The sequence below is a fragment of the Microcebus murinus genome, chromosome 19, assembly GCF_040939455.1.
Source record: "Microcebus murinus isolate Inina chromosome 19, M.murinus_Inina_mat1.0, whole genome shotgun sequence".
NCBI classification, from domain to species: Eukaryota; Metazoa; Chordata; class Mammalia; order Primates; family Cheirogaleidae; genus Microcebus; species Microcebus murinus.
In genome coordinates, this window is record NC_134122.1 from 50,751,822 (window position 1) to 50,769,881 (window position 18,060).

Below are 18,060 nucleotides of genomic sequence, written 5' to 3' on the forward strand. Positions count from 1 at the left end.
TCCCAGTCTGGTCTCAAACTCCCGGGCTCAAGCAATCCTCCCACTTTGACCTCCCAAAGTGCTGGGATTACGGCATGAGCCACCACTCCTGGCCAGGGCTGAGGTTTAAAAACAGCAGAGAATATCTGCAAATGAGAGAGTTCACTAGGGAAACATTGTCCGACAGTGTTAAGGATCAAAATGACACTGATTACAACCAGTGAGTCATATTAAAATAGATACATAAATAATTTTTTTTAAAAAAATGATATTGATGAACATGAAAACTATATGCTCTGTTTTGTGGGCCTTCTCAGCAATATTCTGCAGCCTGGTTCTGAGCTCATAAAAGAATGAGGTCCATCCAGTTGCTGGAGGTTTACGATGTGAATAGAACGATCAAACAAGAGAGTTTAGAAGTGTTGTTCTTTACTGTTGCTTAACGAACTACATCAAAAATTTAGCAGCTTCAAACAAGCATTTATCATTTCACACGGTTTCTGGGGGTCAGGAATCTCAGAGCAGCTAAGCTAGATGGCTCTGGCTCAAGGTGTCTCTTGGGGATCGGGCCATCCAGGCTTGCCAAGCAGAGAATCCACTTCCAAGCTCACTCGCGCGGTCGTTGGCAGGCTTCGGTCATTGCTGTCTACTGGCAGGAGGTTACAGCTCCTCACCACCTGGCCCTCTCCCTAGGCGGCTTGCAACATGGTCCCAGAGAGAAAGATCTGAGAGAGAGAAAGCATGCACCTTGAGACAGTGGCATTTCACAGCATTGCTACCATCGCAGATTATTGTACTTGCTTTTACCCACCGCCTCTCGCTAAAAGTCAGCTTCCTGGGAGGAGGGGCCACATGCGTCTGTCCTGTCCATCACCGCACACTCTGGGCCTAGAGGAGTGCACAGCACAGAGCAGATGATCAGAAAGTACCTTTTTTTAATTTTTGGAGACAGTGTATCGCTCTGTCACCCAGGCTGGAGTACAGTGGTGTCATCACAGCTCACTGCAGCCTTGAACTCCTGGGCTCAAGCGATCCTCCCACCTTAGCTTCCCAACGTGCTGGGATTATAGGCATGAGCCACCATGCTCAGCCAAAAAATATCTTTCAGTAAATCAGTGAGTGAGTTAATGAATGAGTCAGTGAAGCCCACCGGAGAAAACTGTAGTTTCAACTTAGTGGGAAACTTTCATTTCGTGGGAGGGGCAGAGTTTCCAAGCTGGTTTATTAGTCTACACAGAAGGTCAGCGCTCCCCAATTGTCTGCTGCTGTTTTTACACTCTTCTCCTTTTATCTTTTCTTTTTTCAAATGTAATTAGTTTATGTTGCTGCAGTGAAATAGTTCTCCGGGTTGTGACTTAATGTCTTATGCCTTTGAAAAATCATACTCAAACTCAAACACAATTTTTCCACTCTAAATGCAAAACAAGTTCCACAAAGGATTGTTGTAAAGAAAATGTCCACTTAAAATCTTCTTTTTCAATTCAGTTTCAATTTAAAATTGGATATGAGTCTTACTAAAAAGAAAAAAATATCTAAGTCCCTGGATGAATAACAGCATCCTAATTGATTTCAACAAACCTTTTGAAAATCACATATTTTAAGGGAAAATTCCCTTTGAAATATTAACATTCAAAATATTAACCCTAATGACAAAAATAGTAAGTAATACCTTACATGTTATTAGCCCTGGGATTTACACCATTGCACGTTGGACTCAGAATCCCACCTCAGCTCTCTCAGCTGTGTGACCTTGAGCCTGTCACTTGAGCTCACTGGGCCTGTTTCCTCCCCTGTAAAATGAGGTCCTGGCGTCTTCCTCACAGTGTTGTGTGGATTAAATGAAAAGCTCTTGAGCACCTGAGGTCAGAGTTAGGTGAGCTTGGCTATTATCTCCATTTTTTTTTTTTTTTTTTTTTTTTTTTGAGACAGAGTCTCACTTTGTTGCCCAGGCTAGAGTGAGTACCATGGCATCAGCCTAGCTCACAGCAACCTCAAATTCCTGGGCTCAAGCAATCCTCCTGCCTCAGTCTCCCAAGTAGCTGGGACTACAGGCATGCGCCACCATGCCCAGCTAATTTTTTTCTATATATATTAGTTGGCCAATTAATTTCTTTCTATTTATAGTAGAAACGGGGTCTCACTCTTGCTCAGGTTGGTTTCAAACTCCTGAGCTCAAACGATCTACCCGCCTCTGCCTCCCAGAGAGCTAGGATTACAGGCGTGAGCCACCGTGCCCGGCCTTATTATCTCCATTTTTACAGATTAGAAAATTGAAAGTCAGAAACATTAGATTTGCTTAAGGTTATACATAGGTATTAATAATTTTAAGGTATTAATAGTTTTGACTCATCCCCAGAATTTCTGACTCCAAATTGAGTGCTCAATTCACCCTACTGTAATTATCTCCCATTTTAACAATGAGAGCGTATGGCTGTACTTAGAAAAGGTCACAAAATAAGAATACTAAAATTATAGCATACAATCAGAAACTGACGGTAAGAATAACTGTTTTAAATTCTCATTCTAGAGAGAGCAATAATCACTACAGCCTTAGAGATTTAACTAAGGTTTTACCAACAACAAAATACCATAATACTTTAGTTTACATCTAAGTGGTTCTAATGGGGATTGGGGTTTGTTTTGCCTTTTTCAAAACTCTTACCTCTATAACCAGATGACACTCTACAACCTGTTACAAATATGCAGTCAATTCTCGTTATTCACCATAGTTATGTTCTCCAAAGTTGCTGTGAGCACTGAGTTAACAAATACTGAACCATTGCTCTTAGGGGGAAATGGGCTGAGGTTCCTGCAAGCCTCTGGTCACAACATTTTGGTTAACCAAACAATACATAACCTTGTTTATATGTATTTCTGTTTAAAGACACCTTATATATTGCTGATTCAAAACACTGAACTCATAGCTAACAGTGCTATAACTCACGACCAAACGAAGCTTATCACACATATGTTCTCTGTGAGGCACAGCACAGCCTTCGTGCACTAAGAGCACTAGACAGCACTTCAACACTATACTTGGGGCCATTTTAAACAGCAAAATCACCAACAAAAGCACACAAGAAAAGCAGGGAATGTTCGAGGAAGTGCAAATTTTATAGACAGAACTACATTCATCAGAAACCAAATAAGATAGAGATTAAGTGAACTATGCAGTCAATTCAAAAAGCTAGAAAAAAGAAAACAGAATAGACATGAAGTAAACAGAAAATATGTAAAATAGAAAACAAGATTTAAAAATAGGCTGGTCTGAGTGCAGTGGTGTTTACAAACCAATTGACCACAACCAGTTACAGATTCCTTTGTTCCTTCTCCACTCCCACTGCTCCACTTGACCAGCCTTAAAAAAAAAAAATAGACTTGGTTATTAAAACCAAAAGTTGGCCTCTTAAAGAAAGAAGAAAAATAATCAAAATTATGAATGAGAAAAGGATCATACAAAAGATTACTTTTAAAATCATGAAATTATGATTTTATTGGCTGTGCGTGGTGGCTCACTCCTATAATCCTAGCACTCTGGGAGGCCGAGGCGGGAGGATAGCTCAAGGTCAGGAGTTCAAAACCAGCCTGAGCAAGAACGAGACCTCATCTCTACTAAAAATAGAAAGAAATTAATTGACCAACTAAAAATATATAGGAAAAAAAATTAGCTGGGCATGGTGGCGCATGCCTGTATTCCCAGCTACTCGGGAGGCTGAGGCAGGATTGCTTAAACCCAGGAGTTTGAGGTAGCTGTGAGCCAGGCTGATGCCATGGCACTCTAGCCCGGGCAACAGAGTAAGACTCTGTCTCAAAAAAAGAAAGAAATTATGTTTTTATTACGGGAGTCAAGAATGCCTGGTTGACCGGGTAAGGTGGCTCACGCTGGTAATCCTAGCACTCTGGGAGGCCCAGGCGCGAGGATCGCTCAAGGTCAGGAGTTCTGAGACCAGCCTGAACAAGAGTGAGACCCCATCTCTACTAAAAATAGAAAAACATTAATTGGCCAACTAAAAATATATATGAAAAAATTTAGCTGGGCATGGTGGCGCATGCCTATAGTCCCAGCTACTCGGGAGGCTGAGGCAGTGGGATTGCTTGAATCCAGGAGTTTGAGGTTGCTGTGAGCCAGGCTGACGCCACAGCACTCTAGCCTGGGCAAGAGAGTGAGACTCTGTCTCAAAAAAAAAAGAATGCCTACTTAAGACACAAGATTGAAAACCACAAAAGAATACATATTTGACCCCACAAAAAAAGAAGAGTTAAAATGTTTGAGAAATGAAAAATTCCATGAACAAAATTAATAAGTGAACCAGAAGAAAATAATTGTTACATATATGAAAAAGAGCTAAAAGCTATAATTGTAAAAAGCTGCTATAAACTAATAAGATCACAGAGATCCAAATTTTTAATGCACAGGAGCTATACAAAGTTAATTCTAAAAAAGAATGGCCAATAAACATTTGAAGGAATGCTCAACCCTACTATTAATATAATCAAGAAAGTTAAACGGTAAGATATCATTTTTTCCCCCATCAAATTCAGCAAACATTCTAAAACATGATCATATGTGTTGAAATGGTTGCGTAGAAGCAGTCACTCTCATATACTGCTTTTGTTTGGTTTTGTTTTGTTTAAAAGACAAGGGTCTCACTCTATCACCCACGCTGGAGTGCAGTGGCACCGACTTAGCTCATTCAATGCAGGCTCTGACTCCTGGGCTCAAGGGATTCTCCTGCCTCAGCCTCCTGAGTAGCTGGAACTACAGGGATACGACACCAGGCCCAGCTTAGTATACTGTTGATGGGAAGTGTAAATTGGTAATATTTTTGCAGGGCAAATTAGCAGTTATGTGTTAATATTTTTAATTGTGTATACCTCTTTGAATCAGTTATTCTACATTCAGAAATCTATCCTATGAAAATACTTGAACATGTCCACAGATATATGCATACAGATGCTCACTGAAGCAGTTTTTTGGATGAGTGAGAAAAAACTTTCTATAGAAATATCAGATGGAAAATGGTTTAAGGATTACTAAGCAGTCATTAAAATGAATGAATAAATCTACAGGTACTTAACGTGAAAAATTTCCAGGATAAGAATTAAATGGCAAAAAGTAATGAATGCAAAAGACATAAAGCAGTGCCATTTGGATATTTGTGTATCACATATAGACACGTGTTGGGGCAAGTGTGGCATAGAGGCTTTCACTCATTACCACATGTATTTTAAGGATTTATATATACATATTATATATGTGTGTATACACACAGAATATAATATATATGGGTGTAATAATATTTGAGAAAAAAAAGAAAAAAGAAAATTGTTTGAAAGAGACACATCAAATTGTTAGTTTTGTCTACCTTCAGGGAGAAAGGAGTGAGAGTGAAAGATTTTTACTTTCTACTCTATAAACTGTTAAAAAAAACCCATGAAAATATTATGCAGTTTTTGTGAAAACACAATTTTTAATATAAAGAAATAATCCATAGGAAAATACTTTTCAAAGACAAATAAAATGAACCCTAAGTCTACCTGAGCAATTTTTCAAAGTCACAATAAAAAATAAAACAGGAAGGCTTTGTGGTGTTTTACTTGGTACTTTTCCAGTTTTCCTTTCTTTACAACATAATTAGCAATTACTTCTAAAGAATTCCTCTGTCAGGCCGGGCGCTGTGGCTCACGCCTGTAATCCTAGCTCTTGGGAGGTCGAGGCGGGCGGATTGCTCAAGGTCAGGAGTTCAAAACCAGCCTGAGCAAGAGCGAGACCCCGTCTCTACTATAAATAGAAAAGAAATTAATTGGCCAACTGATATATATATATAAAATTAGCCGGGCATGGTGGCGCATGCCTGTAGTCCCAGCTACTCGGGAGGCTGAGGCAGAAGGATTGCTTGAGCCCAGGAGTTTGAGGTTGCTGTGAGCTAGGCTGACGCCACGGCACTCACTCTAGCCTGGACAACAAAGTGAGACTCTGTCTCAAAAAAAAAAAAAAAAAAAAAAAAAAAAAAAAAAAGAATTCCTCTGTCCTTTACGGAATATTACTACCTTCCAGGCCTAGAGTTCAAAGCATAGTTAGTGTAAGTATTTCAGCTGTGAGCCCAAAACTGGCAAGATATCACCGGTAAGGTTACTTTTTTTCTATTCCCTAATAAATATTAGAAAAGTATGTAGTTTGTAACTGTCTGATTTCCAAAAAAGATACTCATTTTTAAAAAAAATGTCACACATAGGTACACATCATACATTGTTTATTTTACTGGGATTGCAGAAAGGTATTACATGAACATGAAAAAAAGAAGAAAATGCTCAGTTAATCCAGAATAAGAAAATGCTCAGTTAATGACTGCTAATATTAAATCATCGCTTACACTGAGCCAGGCAGCAGTATAATTAGAAGCAGCATGACTTTGCACAATGACATTCTCTACAAGACTGTATCTTTGGAATACATAAAGCCTAAACGTTACATGTAAAGGTACATAAATAATGTAAAAAAAAAAAAAAGTACAAAACAAAGGAGGCAAAAGGTTGAATAGAAAAAAATAAATACTAAAGAAAACTGCATGGTATTTATTTTGATGGCTGAAAGGCTGGCTCGCCCCTCTCCTGCACAGCACCAGCACGCACGCGTCTGACTGAGCTCGCCAGCAGGCAGTAGTGTTCCACGTTATGTCGCAGTCGTGGCGAGGAATGTAACGTAGAACGCGACTTCATATCAAAAATGCACGTCGAAGGCACTTTCCTCCTTGGACGCCAAAGCACATCACCCGACCCGCGCCGTCCCCGCCCTCCCCGGCCACACACGTCCTGACGCATGTTCCCAGCGAGCTGCTGCCTCCATTTTGTCCCCAGTCTCCTCTGGGCGAACCGAGCGGCGCTATTTTAAAGACACCAAGTAATGAAACGAAAACAGGGAGGAGGAGGTGTGGGCGTTGGGAGCCCCACGGCTGCTGGGGACTAAGCGGCTGCGGGGTTGAGCGGAGCTGCCCGTGGCACCGAGGGCTCGTCCCGGGGCCGGAAGGACAAAGGACACTTGGGGGACAAGGGCCGCTCTGCCAGCGCGGGCGACTTCCGGGCTGGTGGGCTCGCGCGGGGTGCGCCGGGGCCGGGCCGACCCCCGCCGCGGGCCCGCCCCGCAGGACAAAGCGGCGGCACCGCCCCTAGGCGCGCGCCCGGGTGTGTGCACGAGGGCGCGGGCGCGAGCGCGGGGGACGGTTGGAAATGGCGGTTGGGGCGACGGAGGGGGCTGGGGCGGGAAGGGGCCGTCTCGCGGCGCCCGGCTCGGCTCGGCCCCGCCCCGCCCCGCCAGGGAGCTTCGCTGGCCCTCCTCCTCCCTCGCTCCCGGCCCCCTGGCCGGCTGCCGCGCTGGGAAGAAGCGTGGCCCGTTCGAGTGAACAAAGGGGATGGCAGCGGACGCGCCGGCCCGCCCGAGAGGCCGCAGCGGAGAATGAAGAACATTCCCTAAGATGGCGGCCGGCGCGCGGGGCCGGCGGGGCGGGGCGGGGCGGGGCGGGCCGGGTTTCCGCTCCCGCGGCCTCCGCGGGCACTGGGGAGGCGGCGGGGGGCGGGGCTGGGGCCCCGACGCGTCCGCATGGCCGCCGCTCCGGAGCCCGGCGAGCCCGGGAAGGGGAAGGTAACCCGGGGGCGGCAGGGCGCGCGCGGCAGGCGGGGGAGCGGAGCGGGCGGCGTGTGGGGACGCGGCCTCGGTGCGGCGCCTGGCCGGAGCACGTGTCCCTGGCTTGTCTGTACGCGTGGGCGTGAGGCTTGTAACTTACTAGTCCCTCCCGTCATCTCCGGCATTCTCTGAATTGCCAGGACGAAACCGACCCAAACTAGGGGAGGGGCCAGTCGTGCCAGCGACTTACTGCAGGTCTGTGAGAAACGGCTAATGCTGAATGCTTCGGCGAGAAAATGTTGCTAAGCGCATGGCGCTGTTTTGCGGGTGAAGGTTAACAGTAAAGGCAAAGAGGACGCAGGTACCTTGTCTTTAACGTACTCTTCACACTTAACATAGAGGTAGGACGCGGAGTATGAAAACTTAGAATTTATATCCAGCAGGAGGCTGAGGTGAAAGAGTTGAGACTTTTTACCATTAGCTTTCTTTCGATCAAGTGGAGTGTACAGCATTGTATGTGACCAGTGTCCTGCCCAGCTGTATCCCTGGCTTGGTGCTCTCCCCTCCGCAGTCGTCCACGTGCTCCCACCTGCGAACTCCATAATTTTACCCCTGTGTCGAAAATCCAGTTGCAGCAGCCCATCTCCTTAAAATTCTTAGTAAAGCTAAACCAGGCTATCTGGTCTCCCTAGATGGGCCTCCTCTGCCTCCCGAAAGCCAACTGAGGTGCTGCTTACCCCATCTTCCCTGGCATCTTGTACATAGCTTTATCATTCCAGCATTTATCGTACTGGGAGGTGATGATACATCTTGTCTTCCTCTTTGCATGGGCTCCTTGACAGCAGGGAACCCAACTTATATTTTCTGTGCAGAGCACATCACAGGTGTTGAGGAAAAAAATAATGCAAAAGGAAAGAAATTTTAAATAGTAAACTGTGGAGCTAGTAACATTGGATCAATCATGAGCAAGCATTTGTTGAAGACCTGCTGTGTGCTAGATGGCTCCTAATCCACGGGGTTTTTGTTGTTTTTGTGTTTTTTTAGAGAGAGGGTCTTGCTATGTTGCCCAGGCTGAATTTGAATTACAGGATCAAGTGATCCTCTCAAGGAGCTGGGACTATAGGCAAGTGCCACGCCACCCTAATGTATACTTTTTAAGTTATTTTCTACTTGGCTTGAAAATTTTGCTCACTTCTTGCTCTTGCTTGCTTCTCTTTGGACATTTCCATCTAAATTTGGCCAAGACTTCAGATCATACAGTTAATATGAACAAATATTGCATAAATTGTTTCCATACTTAATACCAAGTTTTGTCAATTCATAAACTATTGGTGCCTTTTCTGGTTTTACTGTCTCATACACTGACCATTTGGAATATGTATAGTGTTAAACAAAAATGTATCCTTGTTCAAAACTTGCATATTTCAAGGTGCACCATAACTACAAACTCTAAATCCTAGTTCAGCTTTGTGATGAACACTGAGATCTTATATGAGACTTTTTATTTCTTTTGTATCTGATTACTCATCTTTGACAGGAAATAACTGCTGTCTTTTCAGGATCATAAGAGGTGTCCAATCCATTGGAAATCAAAAAAAGAACTCAATGAAAGAAAACAATGGATCAATATATTTTTTTTTTTGAGACAGAGTCTTGCTTTGTTGCCCAGGCTAGAGTGAGTGCCATGGCGTCAGCCTAGCTCACAGCAACCTCAAACTCCTGGGCCCAAGCAATCCTTCTGCCTCAGCCTCCCAAGTAGCTGGGACTACAGGCATGCGCCACTATGCCCAGCTAATTTGTTCTATATATATTAATTGGCCAATTAATTTCTTTCTATTTGTAGTAGAGATGGGGTCTCGCTCTTGCTCAGGCTGGTTTCGAACTCCTGACCTCGAGCAATCTGCCAGCCTCAACCTCCCAGAGTGGTAGGATTACGGGCGTGAGCCACTGTGCCCGGCCAATGGATCAATATTGACCTATTGGCCGGGCGCGGTGGCTCACGCCTGTAATCCTAGCTCTCTGGGAGGCCGAGGCGGGCGGATTGCTCGAGGTCGGGAGTTCGAAACCAGCCTGAGCAAGAGCGGGACCACGTCTCTACTATAAACAGAAAGAAACTAATTGGCCAACTAATATATATAGAAAAAATTAGCCGGGTATGGTGGTGCATACCTGTAGTCCCAGCTACTTGGGAGGCTGAGACAGAAGGATCACTTGAGCCCAGGAGATTGAGGTTGCTGTGAGCTAGGCTGACGCCACGGCACTCATTCTAGCCTGGGCAACAAAGCGAGACTCTGTCTCAAAAAAAAAAAAAAAAAAATATTGACCTATTTAATTGGCCCACCAGTAGCAAGACACTATTGTAGTCAGTGAAATGAAGGATACCTTCAAGTGCTTAAAATAGCACTGTCAGATTTGGGGGGCCAAAGATAATAAAAAGACCTGCAAATAAATTGCCCTTGAAAGAGCAGTACCTATCAAAACTCATCAAAAAGATGATAAAATTGATATAACGTAAGCTATGACTGATTAACAACTGAGGGCAATATCAGAAAAGGAAGCCTGCAGTTATTAAAAAGAATTTATCCGCTGGGCGCGGTGGCTCACGCCTGTAATCCTAGCACTCTGGGAGGCCGAGGCGGGAGGATTGCTCGAGGTCAGGAGTTCGAAACCAGCCTGAGCAAGAGTGAGACCCTGTCTCTACTATAAATAGAAATTAATTGGCCATCTAATATATATATAGAAAAAATTAGCCAGGCATGGTGGTGCATGCCTGTAGTCCCAGCTACTCGGGAGGCTGAGACAGCAGGATTGCTTGAGCCCAGGAGTTTGAGGTTACTGTGAGCTAGGCTGACGCCAGGGCACTCACTCTAGTCTGGGCAACAAAGGAAGACTCTGTCTCAAAAAAAAAAAAAAAAGAATTTATCAGTCATCCTGCTGGTACAACCCAGGGAAAAGGATTATTTATTAGGATTAGCTAGTGTAAAAGGTAAAAATGGGAGTTACCAAGCTTGATAGAAGTAGCTCTTAAAAACTCTTTCCTTTGCCCCCTCATTCTTGTTCTTCAAGACACTTTAAAATGTAAGACTTAGTATATACAGGTTAATTCACGATCAGGAAAATTCTGAATTCATCTAGTCAAAAAATATTTACAGGCCGGGCGCGGTGGCTCACGCCTGTAATCCTAGCACTCTGGGAGGCCGAGGCGGGCGGATTGCTCAAGGTCAGGAGTTCAAAACCAGCCTGAGCGAGACCCCGTCTCTACCATAAAAATAGAAAGAAATTAATTGGCCAACTAATATATATAATATAAAAATCAGCCGGGCATGGTGGCTCGTGCCTGTAGTCCCAGCTACTCGGGAGGCTGAGGCAGCAGGATCGCTTGAGCCCAGGAGTTTGAGGTTGCTGTGAGCTAGGCTGACGCCACGGCACTCACTCTAGCCTGGGCAAGAAAGCGAGACTCTGTCTCAAAAAAAAAAAAAAAAAAATTTACAGAGTACCTACTGTTAATATTAGGTACTAAACTAGGTGGGTGATCAGTAAGACAGACTCATTTGCTGAGCCAGCCATGCAAAGATCAAGTAGAAAGGTAGCATGTTAGGTAATAACCACCTAGGCGTGTTAGATGAATGGTAAGGCCAGTGCCTAGAGGACAAGGCAGAGTGGGATACAGAAGGAGCTAAGTGCCAGATTGTGTAGGGCCTTTGGAGTAATGGTAAGAAGTACATGCCTTATTCTGAGCTATGGAGGGTTTAAAAAGGAGAATGACAGTCATGTGATAACACATTTTTAAGAGTAGATCAAAATTTAAGATACTGTAGACATATAATAATTTGGGTAGTGTAGGTTGAGTATCCCTCATCTGAATTGCTTGGGACCAACCAGAAGTGTTCCAGATTATGGAATACTTGTATTATACCAATTGAGCATCCAAAATCCTCCAATGAACATTTCCTTAGAATGTCATGTCAGTGCTCAAAAAGTTGTGGATTTGAGACTCAGAATGTTCAACCTGTAGTAACAAAGTTGGCCAAAGTGGTTTGGTTCAAGATATGTTTTGAAGGTAGCTTCTTCCAGACTTGCTGCTATCTTGGTCATGGATTTGATGAAGGGAAGGAAGTAATCAAGGATGACTCTTGGGGTTTGGACCTAAAAATTGCTTGAGTAGTGATGCCATCAAGAGGCAAGTTTGGAGGTAAAAATTCTATTTTGCAAATATTAGGTTCAATGTGCTTATTAGACATGTAAGAGAAGTGTCAATAGGCAGACTGAGACTGAAGCTTGGGATAAAGATTTGATTTATAAATCTGGAGTCATGTCATATTTGAACCCAAGTAAAGGAAATGTTCCAAAAATGATTATCCATGCCACATGTGCTGAAATGTAGAGTAGGATGGATTTTACAAAATGGATGTCTTTTAGAGACCTTGACTGTAGTGTTTTTCTAGAGTGCAATAGTAGATAAATGCTTCATTGTAGTGAGTTAAAAGGAAAATGGGAGATTTGCAAGTGGAGAACCACACCTAGGAAAATCAAGTAGTTTTGCCATGATAGGGAGCAGAAAAATGGGATGGTAGTTTAGGAGGCTGTGGGAGGCAGGGGTTGGGCGTGGAGTATATAGAGTGGTTTTGTTTTGTTAGTAAATTGTAATAGAGAAAAAATCTAATGATCCAAAGGAAGGGGATAACTAGAATCTCTGAATAGTAAAGAAGGGAATCAAGCACAGAGGCAAGACTAGTTTTAGATAGGAATAGGGCAGTTCATCCTTTGCAACAGAACACAAATATGGGCACTGATGAGATAGTGGTGGAAGATGAACTAGCTCTAATTTCATCTATTTCCTGTATGTTACTGAATTGACATTGTGGCATAGAATCTCTTCAGCTTTCCTTAGTTCTATCAAGGTGAGCTGGTAAGCCTTTCTAAATCTAAGCTGTGAAAAAAAAATTGTCAAAGATTTCCTTAATTTATGTTTAAGGCCTTAACTTGATTAGTGGCAAAAGTTAAACCTTAAATTTGCAGGCTACATAAGGAAGTAAGAAAAATGTTAAACACAATACTTAAGTATATAAAATATAAATAGAATACCGCAAAGGGATGAATTCTCTACCAAAAGGAAAATTGTGTTGTGGTGTGGCTTTAAGTCTTTGTACATCCTTCCACCATCTTAATAAAAACTGCAGTAGATATATTTATGTGCTGACTTTATCCTGTCACTTTAGATATGTGACCACTAGAAAATTTTCCTCCCAGAAGTTTTAGTTGTTTTATTTAGCCAGAGTTACAGATGCAGTTTAGTTCAGTGGTAATGACAGGCTTTTAGGGGTCACACTGACTTCCACCTCCACTCCTGCCAGCCTTTATTTGCCTTTTTATGTTTCTGAGCCTGTTTGAGAGACAATCTCAGAGAGGTGGTAAGATTATTGGGTGTGGTGGTGTGCACTTGTAGTCCCAGTTACTTCCGAGGTGTGAAACTGCAGCTATCAGAGGAAAAAGGTGTAGCGTGCTTGGCAGTAATAACCTCCTGCCAGCTCTAAGTTATGAGATTGTTTAATTAGACCGGGGTTTTTCAACCTTGGCACTATCAACATTTAAGACCAGATAGCCTTGGGTGTACATCACTGGCTCTCTTGGTTACATAAGGTACAGTTATAAATGAGATATGTAGCTTTTGGAGTGAGCTGAGATCCTTTCCAGCATTTCCAAATTTACTTTTTAAAGCCCGGGCTAGAGTGCAAGTGTCCTCATCGCTCACTGCAACCTCAAAAACCTGGGCTTAGCAATCTTCCTGCCTCAGGCTCCCCCTCCCCAGTAGCTGGGACTACAGACAGCCATGAGTCACCTTGGCCAGCTAATTTTTTCTATTTTTGGTAGATCCTGGGGCCTTACTCTTGCTCAGGCTGGTCTCAAACTCCTGACCTCAAGCGATCCTAGGATTATAGGTGTGAGCCATTGAGCCCAGCCCTACAGCAATGTTTCTAACATAGATTCCAATGGCCTATCCCAAATCTAAATCAAAATGTGAGTATGACACTAGGAAATCTTTCTTATTAAAAGCTCAAAATACCTAGTTGCCTAGCTAGTTTTAGTTTTATCAGGATGGGCTGGCAAAGCCACTTTTCTAAATAACAGTCTACAAAAAAATTAGTCTAAGAGTTCCTTAATCTTTAAGGTCTGAAACCACCGTTTCAGGCATTTTTGGCAAGTGTATTTTAATGCATTTGATAAAGAACTGGGGCTAACATTTACATTTTGTCCAAGTGCTCCACCATCCTGGAGGGGAATCCAAATGAGAAAGCTTGGAAGCCTTGAAGAAACTTTTGTGTTATTTTGCTTGGGGGCAGGAGTGCAGTGCTCGGCATGTCATGGCCAGCCTGATATATGAACACCATCAGAACTGCTCTTCATACACTTGAACCTAAGACCTGATAGCACCAGCGCTCCCTCTAGCTCCAGCACACAACCCCTGGGGAAATTAGCTGGTTTAAGAAGGGCATTAGTTCTGGAGTGCAGAGTCCAGCATTCCTTATCAGCATAGCAACTACCCCCATACAACCATACAGTCCCCTGGGCTTTTGAGCTGATATGGTAAGTCTTTTTTGCTAAATGAAAAGGCTGGAAGCAGAATTAAGTCCCCTAATCTCTTTTGTGTTGCAGAGCTTTTAAAGCCTGCTACTAAAAACACCTGCTGTGCTCACGAAGGAAATCTGTCAGAAGTGTGCAGGGAGGGATGGAGAGGCAAAAGAAATAGAATGACAAATCAGAAGAGTATATAGTTTTTGCTTTATTATGAATCAAGTCACATTTTGTCTTTTCCAGCAGATACTTGAGCCAAAGAACTTCACACAAAAAGTACAATTGAAAATATTTCCATGTTTCAACCTTTAATCTGACTTGCCTTTACTGTCCTTTCCCCATTTCTTCTAATCTTTTACCTTAAAATATACTACCTTCTAGGTGTCATCTCATAGAATCCTCTTCCTCTAGCTTCATGTCCTGCCCCACACAATACTAACCCACTTTTAAAACTATGAAACCTTGAAAGCAATGTTATTGAAAACTTACATTTATAGTAATCAAATGTTAGAAAGTATCACTTCTAACTTTTTTCTTTTACTCAGAAATATCAGTTAAACATAACTATTAAATGTCTGTCCTGCTGCCACCCTAAAGTACAATTTTTAGTGACAGACATCCCAGCCAAACATGGGGAAAACAAGTCCATAAATCCAATGAAGACTGTAGAAAAAGAAACCATTTTAGCAGCTGAAGGAACTTAGAACAGACTGAGGACACAGGGATACAGAAGTTAGTGGCAGAGCTGAAACAAAACTCAGCTTTTCCCACCACAGCTACCTGTGGTTACTATGTAGTATGAATGCAGTATCAACTGCAACCTCACTTTTCACAGGCAGAAAAGTGAGACTAGAAGAGATAAATAAATTCATTGCCCATATTTATCTTCACGTGAAATATATGCTGCAACCACAACTGTTATTCATCTACTTAACACCAACAAAACATGAAAATGGAATTTAAAACAGCATGTTAATGTTTTAAGCTAATGTGGTTCAAATTACTGGGATTATTAATTAGAGCAAACTATGATGGTTTTTAATTTCAGTGATAAGTAATTTCATTTAAAGACCACATAAAATATGTACATTCCTATTTCCAAATCAGTTGATTAGCAAATTATCATATAACACAAAGTTATCCTGCTGCCTAGGGCTTTCTGATCAAGTTTAAGGGTTCCAACTTAATTCAGATTGTATACCAGAGCAAGGAAAAAGCATAACTGATTCCAGGCTGTCAGATGGCACATACTCTAGTAATCTCTTGACTGTAACAAGGGGAATGTGTTATAATCTTTGCCAACCCACCCTGAAATAAAATATTTTCTTGTTCAATCTTTTTTTTTTTAAATCATAGCCATTTAAGCTCCTAGGAATTTTAGATGTTGAAAACATTCCTTGTGCACGGGATTCAGTATTATATGGTTCATTAGGATCTGTCGTGGCTGGCCTTGGACATTTTTTGTTAACTAGTGAGTATCATTTTTATTTCTCTATGCTTTAAAAAAAACTTCTCTATGTTGATTAATAATTTTTTTCTAGAGTAACTATAATGTACATAATGTGTAGTTATATTCTAATTGTACTGGTTATGCTTATTTTCAACAGGTAGAGTTAGAAGATCATGTGATGTTGGAGTAGGAGGATTTATCTTGGTGACTTTAGGATGCTGGTATGTTTGCTAAGTATTTGAGAAAATCCATGATTATAATAAGTTATCTAATACTGAAGTACATGCTTTTTTCAGAGATATCTCTCATTGGGAGAGTCCCACCTAAAATGATGAATTTTTTTTTTTTTTTGAGACAGAGTCTCACTTTGTTGCCCAGGCTAGAGTGAGTGCCGTGGCATCAACCTAGCTCACAGCAACCTCAAACTCCTGGGCTCAAGCGATCATCCTTTCTCAGCCTCCCAAGTAGCTGGGACTACAGGCATGCGCCGCCATGCCCGGCTAATTTTTTTCTATATATATTAGTTGGCCAATTAATTTCTTTCTATTTATAGTAGAGATGGGGTCTCGCTCTTGCTTAGGCTGGTTTCGAACTCCTGACCTCGAGCGATCCACCCACCTGGGCCTCCCAGAGTGCTAGGATTACAGGCGTGAGCCACTGTGCCTGGCCCAAGAATGAATCTTGATTAAGACATTTTAATGGAATCTGTCTTACCAAACATTGCTGGAATGCCTTTACCTTTTAAACACATATATCCATATATCATATCATTCACTGCATGCTTGAACAGATCAATGCATGACATTAAGACATTCCATTAAAACGAAGCAAAGTTATGGCTTCTATACTTCATTTAGGAAGGCCTCAACCTTTCCCTTACCTTAATGCCTATTTCATTCCTGCTTATTCATCACATCTGAACGTTCTACTTTAAGAGTGTTCACAATTACTGGTGAATATTAAAAAACACAGACAAATCTCAAACATATTATCTTGGGTGAAATAAGCCAGATTCCAGAGTGCATTATGTACATAACTCTATGGTTCCATTTATACATGCAGTTCTTTAACAGATGAACTACAGTGATAGAAATCTATACCTTCATTTTTAAAAAAGCATGGGTTCACAGGTATTTTGACAACCATTCCCAAAATAGCACTCCAAAACATACGTTTGTATTTTTAGTCTCAAGGTGTAGTTATCTGTAAGCATTTTTAAACTGTGTGATTATAAAAAAATAAATTTCATAAACTGATTTCCATAAGAAATTAATAATTTCTTCATATTCTTTTCTTACAAGGTTCCATTGTAGGTATAATTATGCAAAGCAAAGAATCCAGGAAAGAATTGCCAGAGAAGGAATTAAAAATAAGATATTATATGAAAGCACCCACCTTGATCCTGAAAGAAAACAAACCAACAGCGACAGCAGCAATTAAGCAATCCTGATGTCAATGTGAAAAAGCTGATATTAATCATATAAAACATTTTATGTTGAATAAGCTCACAATCAAGTAAATAAAGTATGTGTAAGTTGTAGTCTTTTTGTTTTTGGTTCACCCTTGTATGATAACTCGCCAATTCATTCTGGCCATGTTATCTACTGCTAATGTAGCATTCTTATGTGTTCCATATGGTGGATTTGTCATACCTGATTTCTTAAGTGCCCTAAATGTTTTTTGGAAGTATGCACGATCTTAATTTTTAAGTAAAATTAGTTTTGAATTCAAATATGTGCATGGTATATGTAAAAATACTTTCAGAACTTGTTTGGTAGACTGGGGCAATGGCAAAACTGTAAAATTACACTTATGTCATTACATTCATGTAAACAAGCCATTTGAAAGTCAATCAGCTGCCCCCATTAAAAAATCCTTTAAAATACAAGTATAAAATTACCCAACATCCAAGTAAATCCTCAATATTTATTCATCCAGCAGACATTCTCTCCCTTTCTAAGGAAATGAAGTTATTTTCTTGAGAAGTATTAATAGACATTATTTTTCAAGATCTGTTAAATACGACAAAACACAGCTAGATGCTTAAGTGACAAAGAAACACTGAAGAAAAGACAGTCAACAGGATGAAATATCATGGCAAGCCAGTGAAATAGAGCAAGGAAGAAAGTCTTCAAGAAAAAGTGAGGCTTGTTCCAGATCAATCACAAGAGAGCATTTTCCCTCCCATGCCCACCACCTTCTTTTAGCTGTCACTAGGAGGGTTAGGGTACAGAGGTTGTGTGGTTTACCATGTGCTTTAACTACCAGTGAATGACACTGTTAAACACATGTTCTCAGAGAAAATTTTTACTGATTCTAATCTAGCAGCCACCAAAGGAGGGATTTGGACATTGCTAAGAAAAGGTTAACAAAAAGGAAAATGCAATTTTGCAAGATCTGCCCACTCTTACTAGCACAAACCAAAGTTAAGTGCAGT

At 41.6% G+C, this 18,060-nt stretch overlaps 1 protein-coding gene and 1 long non-coding RNA gene across 4 annotated transcripts; one reads left to right on the forward strand and one right to left on the reverse strand.

Moving 5' to 3' along the window:
- Positions 1-389: 389 nt before the first annotated feature.
- LOC142862403 (uncharacterized) lies at positions 390-1,842 on the reverse strand. The gene is made up of 2 exons (XR_012913458.1): positions 791-1,842; positions 390-704 (listed from the first exon to the last, which is right to left on the reverse strand). It is a non-coding gene; the product is annotated as an uncharacterized LOC142862403 (long non-coding RNA).
- A 5,329-nt stretch (positions 1,843-7,171) lies between these two features.
- Positions 7,172-17,355, forward strand: COX20 (cytochrome c oxidase assembly factor COX20). Of its 3 annotated transcripts, XM_012751269.3 has the most exons (4): positions 7,511-7,618; positions 15,530-15,644; positions 15,781-15,844; positions 16,925-17,355. In XM_012751269.3, the coding sequence occupies exons 1-4, from the start codon at positions 7,577-7,579 to the stop codon at positions 17,061-17,063; spliced, it is 360 nt and encodes a 119-aa protein (XP_012606723.1). In that variant the 5' UTR covers positions 7,511-7,576; the 3' UTR covers positions 17,064-17,355. The 3 variants fall into 3 exon arrangements, with proteins under 3 accessions (XP_075851647.1, XP_075851648.1, XP_012606723.1); XM_075995532.1 differs by lacking the exon at positions 15,530-15,644 and having other exon boundaries at positions 7,172-7,618; XM_075995533.1 differs by lacking the exons at positions 15,781-15,844; positions 16,925-17,355 and adding an exon at positions 8,645-8,723 and having other exon boundaries at positions 7,172-7,618; positions 15,530-15,646.
- Positions 17,356-18,060: the final 705 nt, after the last annotated feature.

Bases quoted from the DNA above. Each gene is read 5' to 3' on its own strand.
- COX20 (XM_075995532.1), top strand. From the start codon at position 7,207: ATGGCGGTTGGGGCGACGGAGGGGGCTGGGGCGGGAAGGGGCCGTCTC. The intron at 7,619-15,780 runs GTAACCCGGGGG...TATTTTCAACAG, and splicing joins GCGAGCCCGGGAAGGGGAAG to GTAGAGTTAGAAGATCATGT. The intron at 15,845-16,924 runs GTATGTTTGCTA...TTTTCTTACAAG, and splicing joins TTGGTGACTTTAGGATGCTG to GTTCCATTGTAGGTATAATT.